Here is a 15,284-nt window from a genome sequence, read left to right as displayed (position 1 = left end):
TGCTGATCTTAAACACAAAAAAGAGGCTTACAAGAAGTGGAAGATTGGACAAATGACCAGGGATGAGTATATAAATATTGCTCGGGCATGTAGGAATGAAATCAGGAAGGCTAAATCACACCTGGAGTTGCAGCTAGCGAGGGATGTTAAGAGTAACAAGAAGGGTTTCTTCAGGTATGTTGGCAACAAGAAGAAAGCCAAGGAAAGTGTGGGCCCCTTACTGAATGAGGGAGGCAACCTAGTGACAGAAGATGTGGAAAAAGCTAATGTACTCAATGCTTTTTTTGCCTCTGCCTTCACGAACAAGGTCAGCTCCCAGACTGCTGCACTGGGCAGCACAGCATGGGGAGGAGGTGGCCAGCCCTCTGTGAAGGAAGAAGTGGTTCAGGACTATTTAGAAAAACTGGACGTGCACAAGTCCTTGGGGCCGGATGCGTTGCATCCGAGAGTGCTAAAGGAATTGGCGGATGTGATTGCAGAGGCAGTGGCCATTATCTTTGAAAACTCATGGCAATCGGGGGAAGTCCCGGAAGACTGGAAAAAGGCTAATGTAGTGCCAATCTTTAAAAAAGGGAAGAAGGAGGATCCTGGGAACTACAGGCCGGTCAGCCTCACCTCAGTCCCTGGAAAAATCATGGAGCATGTCCTCAAGGAATCAATTCTGAAGCACTTAGAGGAGAGGAAAGTGATCAGGAACAGTCAGCATGGATTCACCACTGGAAAGTCATGCCTGACTAATGTAATTGCCTTCTATGATGAGATAACTGGTTCTGTGGATGAAGGGAAAGCAGTGGACGTGCTATTCCTCGACTTTAGCAAAGCTTTTGACATGGTCTCCCACAGTATTCTTGTCAGCAAGTTAAAGAAGTATGGGCTGGATGGATGCACTACAAGGTGGGTAGAAAGTTGGCTAGATTGTCGGGCTCAACGGGTAGTGATCAATGGCTCCATGTCTAGTTGGCAGCTGGTATCTAGCGGAGTGCCCCAAGGGTCGGTCCTGGGGCCGGTTTTGTTCAATATCTTCATTAATGATCTGGAGGATGGTGTGGATTGCACCCTCAGCAAGTTTGCGGGTGAGACTAAACTGGGAGGAGTGGTAGATACGCTGGAGGGTAGGGATAGGATACAGAGGGACCTTGACAAATCAGAGGATTGGGCCAAAAGAAATCTGATGAGGTTCAACAAGGACAAGTGCAGAGTCCTGCACTTAGGACGGAAGAATCCAATGCACCGCTACAGCCTAGGGACCGAATGGCTAGGCAGCAGTTCTGCAGAGAAGGACCAAGGGGTGACAGTGGACGAGAAGCTGGATATGAGTCAACAGTGTGCCCTTGTTGCCAAGAAGGCCAATGGCATTTTGGGGGGTATAAGTAGGGGCATTGCCAGCAGGTTGAGGGACGTGATCGTTCCCCTCTATTCGACATTGGTGAGGCCTCATCTGGAGTACTGTGTCCAGTTTTGGGCCCCACACTACAAGAAGGATGTGGAGAAATTGGAAGGGCAACAAAAATGATTAGGGGTCTGGAACACGTGACTTATGAGGAGAGGCTGAGGGAACTGGGATTGTTTAGTCTATGGAAGAGAAGAATGAGGGGGGATTGGATAGCTGCTTTTAACTACCTGAAAGGTGGATCCAAAGAGGATGGATCTAGACTATTCTCAGTGATAGCAGATGACAGGACAAGGAGTAATGGTCTCAAGTTGCAGTGGGGGAGATTTAGGTTGGATATTAGGAGAAACTTTTTCACTAGGAGGGTGGTGAAACACTGGAATGAGTTACCTAGGGAGGTGGTGGAATCCCCTTCCTTAGAAGTTTTTAAGGCCAGACTTGACATAGCCCTGGCTGGGATGATTTAGTTGGGATTGGTCCTGCTCAGGGCAGGGGGTTGGACTAGATGACCTCCAGAGGTCCCTTCCAACTCTGATATTCTATGATTCTAATTAAGCATTTCTTATTTACTAGATAATAACTTTATGCTCAGAATTGGTTTTAAACTGCATTTGGATGGAAGCTGGAATTCAATTAAAAATGTACAAAACCAGCATTTTTAAATGGTATTTATTAGTAAAATTATATTACCTTAAGTGCTGGATACATGAGAAAAAAAGTTAAGTTAATCAAAACATGTTTTGCATTTAAAACTAACTAATTTATTAAACAAAGAAAATATTAACTGTGGAGTTAATGAATTGTTTCTGGTCACCAGGGGTCAGATTTTCAAAAGTATTTAGGTGCCTAAAGATACAGATGGGTGTCTATGGCCTAACTAACTTTGAAAATTTAGCCCCATTTCCTTCAAGTTTTTAGAATTAGTAGATCTCATTCTGGTTTTTAGTCATAATCTGAAAGTGGAACACAACTTTTTCAACTCCCAATTGGTTTCTCAAATTTGAATGAACTAGACCAAATGAAGAAAATATTCTCTGTGCACCTACTACTTAAATGAAATCAAAAGTAATTAAGTCAAAAGCTTTTTTATACAACAGAAACTGAAAATACTTACATTTGGAAAAATGTAAGTAACATTTGCTCCACTGTAAGACTGAAAATAACAGATACTTAATGCAATGCATGACACTGTAACCTATTTATAAAGCTTGCGTTGACCTCAATAAACATGTTTTCCCCCCCGATTCTGTATAAAATTAAAAAAGCAGCACCCTTTAATTCATCTGAGGAAGGTTCACTGATGCAACTTTTTATTTATTTAAATTATTTTAATATATAATAGTAAATGTAGGCTTAACACAGATTATCATGATTTCATATGCAACTTTTAACATTTTACATTTTAAAGGAAAAATGTATTTAGTTTAAATTGAAAAATCCTTTTAAAAAATCCATAATCGATTTGATATGCATTCTCCCTATATGTTGCTTTCAAAGAACCACCTGTATTCAGGAAATTCTCCTGTACAGAAAGGGAACAGACGTTCTTTAATTCTACATACAAACTCTGCAAACACCTGTGAAATGGATGCCAACTTGAATGGCCACTCTGAACTAGAGTGCTATATCCTGACTGTAAAATGCCTCAATCAGGGGATTTACCCCCTCTCTCCATGAGATTGTGAATTCATAACCAGTTTCTGGAGACTGGGAAAATGTATTTGAGAGAGGCCACCCTGAATTCTTTTAGTAACAATTAATGTAGCCAAATATTCCTCACTTCATCTCCTTTACTGTTCAGATGCTTATGACATCTGTATCCTTATGTTCACCCTTTTTACAAGACTATGATGAATTTTGTACAAAGTATGCTATGTGAGGTATCATTTGAAAACATAATCTGCTGAACGTTGTCCTTGTAAAATATTTTCCTACATTGCATGTAAAGTTAAAAAATTCTACTGTATAATACATGTTCTAAGTCTAGGGAAACCGCTTCAAACTAGTTCTCCAGAGACAAAAGGCTAGCCAGGCGTCAGCATAATCAAATGGACTATCACCTGGTTAAGCAGCCATTCTTCGGCAAGAAGGCTGTGAGAGAGAAATTTACATGTTGGCAAAGAAACAGCTGGAAGTTCCCGTCCCACAGACTCTCTGTCACCTGAACCCCAGCAGAAGATAATTCTCAATGAAGAGAATTGTTATAAAAAAAGGGGACCAAATTCCTCAGATTATCTCTCCTCCCTTTCTTGCTGCCCACAACATCTACAATGCCTGAAAGAGAAGGAAAGGAGCATTGGACTGGGGGAGAGTTTCTGGCTTCCAGCCAGTAAAAGTGCAAAATCATGTGGTGAGAGAGACATTTTACTTGGAATTAACTTTAGCTTGTTAAGTTAGATATTAGTTGCGTTTTACCTCTTATTTTCTTGTAACCAAATTCTGATTTTTATGCCTCATTACTTGTAAACACGTAAAATCTGTTTTTCTGTAGTTAATAAATTTGTTTTATTGTTTTATCTAAGCCAGTGTGTTTGGATTGAAGTGTTTGGGGAATAAGGTTGCCAGGTGTCCAGTTGATTGAAAAGGGGACCTGGCAGTGTCTGGTCAGATGTACTGACTGGACACTAAAAGTCCAGTTATTGTGGGCGGAGAAGGAAGGATGCACGGGTCATCAACACATGCTAGCCGCTGCTCAGCTGGGGCCACCTCCTACCTGCATCTTGTGGGCAGGCAGGCAGGCAGGCCCCGCATCAGGCTGCAGCTCCAGAGCAGAAGGAGCCCAGCTCGGGGGGGGCAGGGAGGGAGGTGAAGATGATCCAGCTACAAAGAAGGGGGATGGTGAAGAGCAGCAAGCAATGGGGGGCGGGGCCTCAAGGGAAGAGGCAGAGCAAGGGTGGGGCCTTGGGGGAAGAGGTGAAGCAGGTGGCAGGGCTGGGGGGGGGGTCCGGTTGTCAGCAATTAGAAAGTTGGCAACCCTATTGGGGAACTCTCTTTGAGATGAGAAGATTTGTGCCTATCATTTTCTATTAATAAAATGATGGACTTTCTATGAGCTTGCATTGTTAAGGAGGGTACTGGGCAATACAAGATGCACATTTTTGGGGACAAGTCTGGGACTGGGAATTTGCTGGTGTTGCTCTGTAATATAATTCAGGAGTGGCTGGCTAGAACACTCATACAGTATATGAGCAATTTACATGCTAGAGGCTGCATGCGGGCAAACCAGGAGTGGTTGCTCTCACAGTGAACCAGTCTAAAAGGCACCCCAGGTCGAAGAATTGAGGGGGAAAGCTGTCCATCACTCCAGATTGTACCATGTGTACTGTCACAATTAACATTAATGTAGCCAAATATTCCTCCCTTCACCTCCTTTCTCTACTGTTCAGATGCTTACTGGATTTCAGAGTAGTAGTTCTTTTGGAGCTGCAATCCGCGTTCCACAGTCCCCATGAAATAATCCCAGTGAATGTAAACCATAGTTTATGTAAAGGCTTCTCTCTCTTCCCAGGCAGAAAACTGCTCCAACCAGATGTGACAATATTTTACTCAACATCTCCACTCCCTTTCCTTACAACTAACAAACATAAAAATCTCAACTGCAGCAAAAATAGTCATAGTAACTTTCTCCTCTTATAGCACTGGTGAAAGGAGCCATTGTAACAGCCTGGGAAACTAAAATCACAGAAGAGGCACAACACAGGCAATAGCAATTCAAGCTTCCCCTTTCCAGCCCTCCAAGTCCACTGCAGGGCTTTGCAACTTCAATCCCTAGGCCTCCATGCTCAGCCAGCCAACAAGGGAACCAACCAAGTCAGCAATTTAGACTCTGATTCAGTCAAAGCACTTTAATATTTGTTTAAATCCATCCCTATTCAGGACATGCATAAGGTATGGGGGCTTTCTGGAACCAGGTTGTTAGTGAAGTGGATGCTTACTCGTTACGGACTGGACTCACACTACTAACTCATTTCACCTAATGATCATCAGACTAACGTATCTTTCAGTCACTCCTCAACTGGGCCACATTCCAACGTGTGACAGAGATGGCAAATAATGTATCCAACTGCTAGTCCTTCTGGATCACCCAGTCTCCCCAGTTCTCCCTATTTAAATTTAAAAAGTCATCATTACACAAAATGCATGAATTTTCTTCTAAAATAAGAGATCACCCATCCCAGAGGTTCAGAAATAAGAGTTAACCCATTACCTGCTGGCGCCCCTGCCATTACAGTTAAAGCTGCCATTGATTTGGTGCCGATGTAGTGACTTTTGACAAGGAAACGAGCTAAATCCAAGACTGAATCAAATGGCTGGCTTAGGACTTTCTGGGCCCATTCGCACACAAGTCGACAGGCGGCTGACACAACTTCCTCATCAGCACTTTGTAGTTGCCCTGACGGATCTGACCCTTCCAACTAATGCAAAGAAAAAGCAAAGCTCAGTTATTAAAAAGCAATGAGAACCCTAGAGCAAATGATGATACAGCAATGGTACACATTAACTTAATTAAAAAAAATCTATACATTCTACATCTAGATCAGTATTATCCAAGGTGAAACACATCAATATTTTCCTACCACTTGTGCACAAGCAGAGACATGATGTTACATTACTATTGCCGTTCTGGAAGAATACTGCATGAGTAATTCCAGTGCTTTCACTACCCACAATCCAATGCCCCTGGCATGAAAAGCCAAACTAAAATTAGCAAAGCATTTTTAATGTTTTGCTACTTTTCTTCTGAGCCTACCAATTTAGCATGCCACCTGTTATCTGGAAGATGTTTACGTCATTGTGACTCCTGCTCCCTTTCTAACACTGATCGTTTGGGTTTTTTATAGTGAAGGCAAAAATACACAGAGAATTATGAATTTAACAAATAATAATTTGTAGGTGGTGACATTGTGAAGAGCTGCTAAATCAGATCATCATTTTTATTAATAGCATTCCAATTGTTACTTAAGTTTAAAGCAAATCCAACTAGGCTTGTTTTGGGATATGAGAGTTTTGTAAAAAAAAAAAAATCTTTTAAACTGCACAGCTCTTTAGCTGTATACTTCTTATGAAATGTTTTTTGTTTCAATAATGTTAAATATTAAAAGAAAATATGGTAAAAGTTAGTTTGTACAAATACATATGTAGATACTGTACCCCATCTCCAGTTTTATGGAAGCCAAGGTTGGGCAGTGTTGGCATATGCACAAAAGCTTTCTTCCTCAGTCCACTGTAGCAATATGTGATCATAAATTAAGGTTTAAATAGTCTCTGCTCCTTGGTTTGTAACAAAATGACAAATGTTTTCAAACACTCTTCTCCTTTCCAAATATGGACGTTATAAGCAAAAGGCCCCACACTTGTTGGCATTACATTAAAAAATCCTTTACATTAAGCCAGTAATCAAAACAGCGTAAATGATGGACCCCAGTCCTGCACTGTCATCCGCATGGGTAGAGTCTTGTACCCCCCTGGAGTCCAAATGAAGTCAGTGGGGTTCCATGTGAGCACAGCAGTCTGCCTAAATGGTGTCATTTGCAGGCCCTTGGTACGTTTCATGGATTTAAAGGCCAAAGGGGATCATTAGATCATGTAGTTTGACCTCCTGCATCACACAGGCCAAACAATTTCAGCCAGTTACTCCTGTATTGAGCCCAAGTACTTGTGTTTGGGTACCCAGTAAGGTATCCAATCTGAATTTCAAGACCTCAAGAGATGCAGAATTCACCACTTCCCTGGATAGGTGGTCCCAATGGTTAATCATTACCCTCCTTGTTAAAAATGTGTGTCTTATTTCTAATTTGAATTTGCCTGGTTTTAACTTCCAGCCATTGGTTCTTTTTATGCCTCTCTCTGGTAGATTAACACCCCTTTACAAGATAAGGCCATATTTTAATCATCCTGACTTGATAAGAGAACAATTTTTTTTATTCATAATTTTCCGATTTCCTATTACATGAAGCACTGACTCTCTAAACTAGAGGGCATATATAGTTAACTGCTACCAACTAAGCACTGAAGTCTCTCCTTAAACAGATTCCAAGGCCAGAAGGGTCCAGTGTGGTAATCTAGTCCAGTGTTTTTCAAAGTTTGGGTCACGTCCCAGTACTGGGTTGCAGCATGTAAGGCACTGGGTCGCCTTGCTCAGCACCCAGGGATCCTAGCGGCTCTGGTTAGCACCGTCAACCGGGTCGTTAAAAGTCCCATCAGCGGTGCTGCCCAGCTAAGGCAGGCTAGTACCTACCTGTCGCAACACTGCGTGTGCCCCGGAAGCAGCCAGCAGTGGGTCTGGCTTCTAGGCAGGGGGGCCACAGGGCTCAGCACGCTGCTCCCGCCCTGGTTCCAGGCCAATGGGAGCCTGGGGGGTGGGGGTGGTGCCTGCGGGTGAGAACCATGTGGAGCTGCTTGCACACCACCGCCTAGGAGCCGGACCTGCTGCTGGCCGCTTCCGGGGAGCAGTGTGGTCCACGGTCCCAGGACTGGCGGGAAGCCTGCTCTGCACCATGGCTGTCGGAGGGAAGTCCGCACCCCAACCTCCTGCTCCAGCCCTTAGCCCCCCCACGCCTGGAACCCCTTCCTGCACCTCAAGCCCCTCATCCCTGCCCCCACCGCAGAGCCTGCACCCCAGGCCCAGAGCCCTGACCTCCTCCTGCACCCCAATCCCCTGCCCCAGCCCTGACCGCCCCCACCCAGAACCCCTTCCTGAACCCCAAACCCCTCATCCCAGGCCCCAGCCCAGAGCCCTGACCCCCTCCTACACCCCAACCCCTTGCCCCAGCCCAGAGCACCCTCCCATACCCAGAACCCCTCATTCCTGGCCCCACCCCTCAGTCCTCACCCCCGCAGCCCAACCCTCTGCCCCAGCCCTGAGACCCTCCCACACCCCAAACCCCTCATCCCCAGCTCCGTTGGGTGACAGGCATCAACAATTTTCTTCAACTGGGTCCCCAGAAAAAAAGTTTGAAAACCACTGATCTACTCTGACCTGCTGTATAGCACAGGCCCTCAACCTTCTGCAAAATAATTCCTAGAGCAGATCTTGTAGAAAAACATACAAACTTGACTTAAAAATTGTCAGTGATGGAGAATCCACCATGACCCTTGGTAAATTGTTCCAATGGTTAATTACTCTCACCATTAAAAATTAAAATGTGTGTTTAAATGAGTGTTCAGGGGCTGGATAGAATTGTCCTGTATGCAACACATGCCTTGCATACACAGACAATATGCCAGTACCATCCAGTGTTTCAAGTCGTACACACCTTAGAGGACAAGAGTCAATCTGTGGTGACAGAAAACTGTAGATCACCAGTGAGGAATGTGAAATGTGATACCCTCCCAGAGATCTATCTCCCATGTGCCTCAACATTTATGAGGCCTTCTCATGATCTCATTTCTAAAGACATGGGCATGCAAATTATACAGTTACATATCTGTTGCCCCCTGGAGTCTGAATGCTCAATCTTAGATGTGGAAGAATGATTGGCTGACTTTGCCAGCTGGATGCATCAGAGCCACCCCCTCTTTATTTGCGGTGACCAGCACATCTTTCATCATATGTAAAGATACATAATACACAGACTGATCCTCAGCTTTAGGAAGACAAAATTCTTCCTGACAGATACAAGTTCTCACTGCCTTCATGTCTCTGCTTACTGAGTGGACTTGTTCAGAGGCAATGTGCAAGATTAAGTAACTTGATGTAGTTTTCAACCAGTTTTTCCAGGAACACCTTACCTTATTAGAGATGGAATAGAGGTGTTTCAGTTACACAACCTATACATGCTGCTCCCTTACTTATGTGCGACAAACTCAGAACACCAACACACGTCCTCATGGCCTTTAGGTTTAATACTGCAATTCCTTCCTGGCAGGGCTTTTTCACTGCTTGCTCATGATGATAATGCAGCACGTTTCCTCACTGGCTAGAGCAAACTTTTTCATATTATGCTTGACCTGAGTTCTTCACATTGGCTGCTTGTTAAGTGATGGGATGACATAAGGTTGGGCCTATTGGCTTTTTTAATGCCTTTACCTGTGCATAGCCCTGTCTATAGTAGAGATACCTATTTGTGCTCTGACATCATCCTTTCAGGTATCCCAAGTTACATCTTAGGTCACCAGTTAATTGTGTTATTGCTTTCGTGGATTCTTGCATGCGGAACGCCTTCCTCACTGACATCCAGTTCATTCCTCTCCTCTTTTAAGCAACAATTAACCTTTCTTTCCCCCTACCAGAAAAACAGTGCTCTGTAGCCTGAGCACTTCTTTGGGGTGAGAGGTGGCAATTTTAAACAACAATTTAATATGGCTTAAGAGGCATCAATGGCTTCATCTTAATTTCTCACATTACTGATCTGGTACAGGACAAGGAAGTTAAGATCATAATTCTCCTTACTTGTGTTATTACAGCATAAAAGGTATTGCATGGATCTAATGCAAGTTGTTTTATCTAAGACCCTTCTTTTTATTTTTCAAGGTAAATAACTACAGGAACAAGTAAACATTTAGAATCAGATGAACTCAAACAGACACAAAATTTCTGAAGACTCGTCGTACATCTTAACAACAGAAGATTAACAAATTTCCAAGTATTCTACAAAGCACTTTGGGGAAATTGTTTTCATTTCTTGATTTAATTTTACTTCTAAATTTAGCTGGTAGTTGAGCTACAACAACAGATGTTCTTCAAGCAAGCACAGAAGAGATTACTGAAAAGCATTCTAGCAAAGGATATTTTGATTTGCCTCTTGTGCCCAGACGGCGGGCCTTCATATTTGGAAAGACATTTTTCATGATCTTTCCAAAGTCAGCAGCACTTAAAGGATGGTAGCCAAGATTGTCACAATAGCTCCTGAAAGACAGGGAAAGAAAATGTGAATGAAACTGGTATTAATGCAAAAGGCCATCCTACACATTAGACTTCCATCAAAGGCTTCAAAACAAAAAAACAAAAAACCCTCAGACCCATCCATATTTAGAACCACATTTAACATTAATGAATCTATCCACAATGAACTGAATCCATTAAAAATGCATAAACAGAGCTGTTAATACTGTCGTTTCTGTCTTGTACTCTTTCAGGTTCAAAGGCGAGTCACGTGGAGATTTAATACACAGTGACATTATCTGGAGAATGGTTAGGATTTGCTGTACAATTTGGTTATTATTTCAACATGTTTCATTACATATATTTAAGACATGGCTTGGATAAAAGAAGAAATCTGACTGGTCAATACATGGGTTAAAATTGCTTGGGTGTAACAAGGTGTGAGGCCATGTATGAATAGTCGAAAAACAGACGGTGAGAGATTTTGCTTATATGTCAAGAGAGTGGAAGACCCTGCATGTGAAAACTCCAAAAAGGTTAGAACTTAATTTAATAAACTTATCTGGGATATTAGCGCTAATGGGGAATAGCTAATTAGCCACAGAGCCCTGTAGGAGTTTGTCTTCACAGAAACTTGCCCTGGTTTAATTAAGCCAGTTTAGTTAAACTGGTGCAAACCCCTGTGTGGACACACTTCTATAAGTTTAAAACTGGTTGTATGGGTTTGTCAGGCCCCTGTTAATCCAGGGCTGGTCTACATAGAGTTTTTGTACTGTAACAATTATTGGTTTAGAAAAAGATAGCAGTGCAATCCCATAATGTGACCTAGTGATATTGGTTCAACAATGCTTATATCTGTATAGAATATTCCTGTACATTTAGGGAAATAAGCTATACTGATTGCAGCATGGTTGTATCTTTTCCCCATTCCTCCAATACTCAGAAAACAGCAGAAGGAATTTTGCTCTAACATCCATTCCTCTCCCCGCAAAAAATGTGACCTTGAACAAGAACAAGAGAACAAGAATGGATCATTTCAATCTAAAATGTGAATGTTCTGGAAAATAAGAACCATGTTGAAGCAGGAAATAATGGAAGCTGTTTTGGAACCATACCCACATAGTAAGTTCTTAAATCATAATGTCGAAATCTGTATGTACTTATACAGAACCTTTTCACAAACCACAGTGCCTGGTATTCTACCTAAACAGCACAAAGCACATGTAGGCTAGCAAAATTCAGCTTTTATGAATGTAACAAAAAGCTTTCTAGTTGAAAATAAACAGAGAAAGCACAATGATTCTATAGATTAGAGAAACTAACTTACAAATGCTACAGCACTCCAGAAACTGGAGTTTCATTCCCAGTACCACCTGCTACAGCAAGAATAACAGTGGCACTAAATAGCAGTGATTTTCTGTATATCAATATGCCAACCAAAGGCTCCCTTCTGAAATCATGACTAATGTGGATGATTGAAGAGGTGTTGGGATACAAGCAAACCATATTTTCACTGTCAATATAACAAGGTGCCCTGCTCCTTTAAGGACCAGGAGGCCTGGGCCACTCAGATCTGTTGAATTTATGAGACCCAAATGGGAAGGGATCAAGTGAGCCCTGAAAAGGGCTGAGAGAGCTCAGCAGAGAGGGAGTAACAGGAGATATGAGAGGAGGCAGGCCTCTGGGAGCTGCAGCACAGAGTGGGTTGAGGAACTGTTTTTGTGTTTGTTATTTTGCGTAAGTTAGAAGTATGGAGAACAAAATGGTGCCTGTAAAAAGTTCTTCCTGGTCTAGGGGGGAGGGCCAGCACCTTACGCATGGGGGAGAATGCAGGCAGGTGATCAGTCCATAGAACTGAGAGGAAACATGTAAAGCAGCCCTACGACAGTCAAGGTCCCACGTATTATTGAACAAATATCTGATATTCATGTTTTTCATCATTATCATTATGAGATCAGAGAGTATACAGGATTGGTAGATAATGACCTCCATTTCCATGAGTGGAGGGTACCCAGATCCAGTAATCTGCCCTGGGAGATACAAAGGGAGAAAGGAGTACCAAAAGCATTAACCCCCAGTGAGCTCCTCTGTAGCTGCTGTCAGTCAGCATGACTTAACCCAAGCCATATCGACAAGGGGAGGCAGCCAGCAGAGAAGCTTAGAGGAGTCAGTAATCCATCTGGAAGCCTCTGCCGCCACACAACTGAGGCGTCTCTCACCAGAGGATCTCCATTTCCCCTTCTACACTCCCCCAAAGTGATGGGATGATTGCAGTAAAATTCAGAGAGCTCAGCCTTGCAGGATTTGCTGGCCCCTCTAGCAGGTTTCTCTTGGGACAAGACCATCTCATGCTTTTTGCTTTATTTAGGTGAAACATAAAAGTCCAGGGTGCTGGGAGTCCAAGAAAATTCTTGTGACTACTCAAAAGCCTGGTCTACACTACTTAGGCTGACATACGTTGCCTTCTGACAACTTATTTGTGCAGGTGTCTACACTGAAATTTGTCTCCTGCCAGCGTAAGTGGTGACACAGTAACACCACCGTCCCAAATAGCATTGAACCATGCTCAACATACTCTAGTCAATGTAGGGCAAATGTAGATGCTGCCTGACCTATGTTGATCCTAACAGTCATCCAGCAGCTGTCCCACAATGCCTGACGCTGACTGCTCTGGTCACAATTGTGACTTCCACTGTCCAGGGTCATAGAGACTGGAAGCCACCCTCCCCCTTGTATACACCTGCATATTTTTGAAATGGCTTTTCCTGATTGCCCAGCTTGGTGAGCACACCTAGCAGCTCTTCTGTGTTGCGGTCAAAAGCTCAATCAATCATGCTGGCTATGCACTCTAGATGTGGTCCTGCCTGGAGTGAAGTCAACCAACTGGGACAAAGGCAGTCTAGTATAGTGGTCAGAGTGGGCATCAAGCCTAGCGGTTGGAGCAGGCATCTGTAGTTTGGAGCCAAAGTCCAAGGTCAAATGGGAAGGCAGGAAATGGATACCAAAACCAAGGGTCAAGCCAGAGTCTGGAGCCAAAGCCAAAGGTCAAACTGGAAGGAGGAACTGGAGCAAGCAGGGGAGCAGACAAAGGGGGGAGGGTTCAAGGCTGGGGCAGGACAGAGGCAAGGCTGGGTAGAAGGCAGGAGCTGCAGGAACCATGTAACGAAGGAGCAGAGAGAGTGGTCAGCAGGAGCGTGGACAAGCCAGCGAGCTGCTTCTAGTGCTGGCTAGAACCAGCCCGCTGGCCACTGTAGCCAAATAGATGATGTGGCTAAGTAGGCAGCCTGCTACAGATCATCTGTACTAATGAGGCTGCCCGGAGACTAGCTCTGCTGCAGGCCCTGATTCTTTACAAGCAGACAAGGGACACTGGCTCTCCTGGGCCTCTGAGGAAAAGAGACTGGGCAGACACAGCTATGGACAAGCCATAGAAACATGGACATCTATGAAAAGATTGCACTGGGGATGCAGGCAAAAGGATATGACTGGAATTAGCAGCAGTGTCACATGAAAGTGAACGAACTGCGTTAGGCATATCACAAGGGCAGGGAGGCTAACACCTGATCTGGTTCCGGGCTGTAGACCTGCTGCTTTTACAAAGAGCTGCATGCCCTGACAGAGACCCTATCAGAAACCTGCAGACCACTGTGGATACCTTGGAGGGGCTGAAGAGGAGGAGGGATATGCGTCAGGGGGTCAACTATGCTGCAAGACAACTGATGGGGAGGACATGTGACCTCACTACGTATCTCCTCCTCGGGCCCCGTGCTCTCCTCGCCCTATGTTACTGGGGAGGGCGGTTCTGTCCTCCCACTGTGCCAGCTCCCCCTGAGCACATTCGGCTGCTCTGTCTGGCATCCAGAGCCGGGTGACAGAGCCACTCCCAGATGCTACCTGGTGCAGGGCAGCAACAGCCCGGGAGACTGCCTGGCTGTGGCAGCAGTGGGCTGCCTCCTGCCCAGGCTTGCCGTCCGGGATAGCTTCTGAGCAAGTTGGGGGCCCCTCCCCCAGCACGCTTAGGAGTCGGCTCCTGTCCCCAGAAGGTGTGCCTGGGCAGGGAGCGGGCTGGTGCTGCTCTCCTCCCCAGCCAGGCTGCCGGCTCTCTCGCAGCCATTACGCTGGGTGCGCAGCAGTGGCTGGCTGCGAGAGAGACTGGCTGGGGATGGGGGCTCAGGCTCGCTCAGCCGCTATCCCCGGAAGCCAAGACTGGGTGGGGGGCAGCCTGCTGCTGCTGCCGCAGCCAAGTGCTCTCCCAGTCAGCCGGGACACTGCGCTGCACCGGACAGCCTCCCAGGCAGTGGGGCTGGAAGAGGCTCTGGCTCTGTCCCTTCCTCTCCCCGCTCAGACTGGCTGCTGGGGGGGGAAAGGGGGGAGGGGGGCATGTGACCCTTCTTGACTCTCCCACAAGTTGCCTCAGCCCGAGCACGGAAAAGCCCAATCCAGGGGGAAGGAACCTCACGACAGCGTGTGCATGCGTTCTCCCTTAGAATGTTTAAATGTGAAGATAGTGCCTGGCTCACCCTCGTAGAACTGGAAGGGACCTCAAGAGGTCATCTAGTCCAGTCCCCTGCATTCAAGGCAGGACTAAGTATTATCTAGATCATCCCTGACAGGTGTTTGTCTAACCTGCTCTTAAAAATCTCCAATGATGGAGATTCCACATCCCTAGGCAATTTATTCCAGTGTTTAACCACCCTGACAGTTAGGAAGTTTTTCCTAATGTCCAACCTAAACCTCCCTTGCTGCAATTTAAGCCCATTGCTTCTTGTCCTATCCTCAGAGGTTAAGAACAATTTTTCTCCCTCCTCCTTGTAACAACCTTTTATGTACTTGAAAACTGTTATTATGTCCTCTCTGAGTCTTCTCTTCTCCAGATTAAACAAACCCGTTTTTTTCAATCTTCCCTCATAGGTCATGTTTTCTAGACCTTTAATCATTTTTGTTGCTCTTCTCTGGACTTTCTTCACATCTTGCCTGAAATGTGGCGCCCAGAACTGGACACAATACTCCAGTTGAGGCCTAATCAGCACCGAGTACAGAGGAAGAATTACTTCTCATGTCTTGCCTATA

At 44.7% G+C, this 15,284-nt stretch overlaps 1 protein-coding gene across 1 annotated transcript in view; it reads right to left on the bottom strand.

Moving 5' to 3' along the window:
• Positions 1 to 15,284, bottom strand: part of RFX7 (regulatory factor X7) — a 116,017-nt gene that overhangs the window by 16,413 nt on the left and 84,320 nt on the right. The window contains exons 5-7 of the mRNA XM_074966299.1: positions 10,122 to 10,238; positions 6,542 to 6,626; positions 5,598 to 5,805 (exon numbers count right to left, since the gene is read on the bottom strand). Of these exons, the coding sequence (XP_074822400.1) occupies positions 5,598 to 5,805; positions 6,542 to 6,626; positions 10,122 to 10,238 (410 nt within the window). The remainder of the gene's footprint in view (positions 1 to 5,597; positions 5,806 to 6,541; positions 6,627 to 10,121; positions 10,239 to 15,284) is intronic.

This window comes from Natator depressus, chromosome 10 (genome assembly GCF_965152275.1).
Source record: "Natator depressus isolate rNatDep1 chromosome 10, rNatDep2.hap1, whole genome shotgun sequence".
Taxonomy (NCBI): Eukaryota; Metazoa; Chordata; order Testudines; family Cheloniidae; genus Natator; species Natator depressus.
This window is presented reverse-complemented; position numbering and strand designations above follow the sequence as displayed.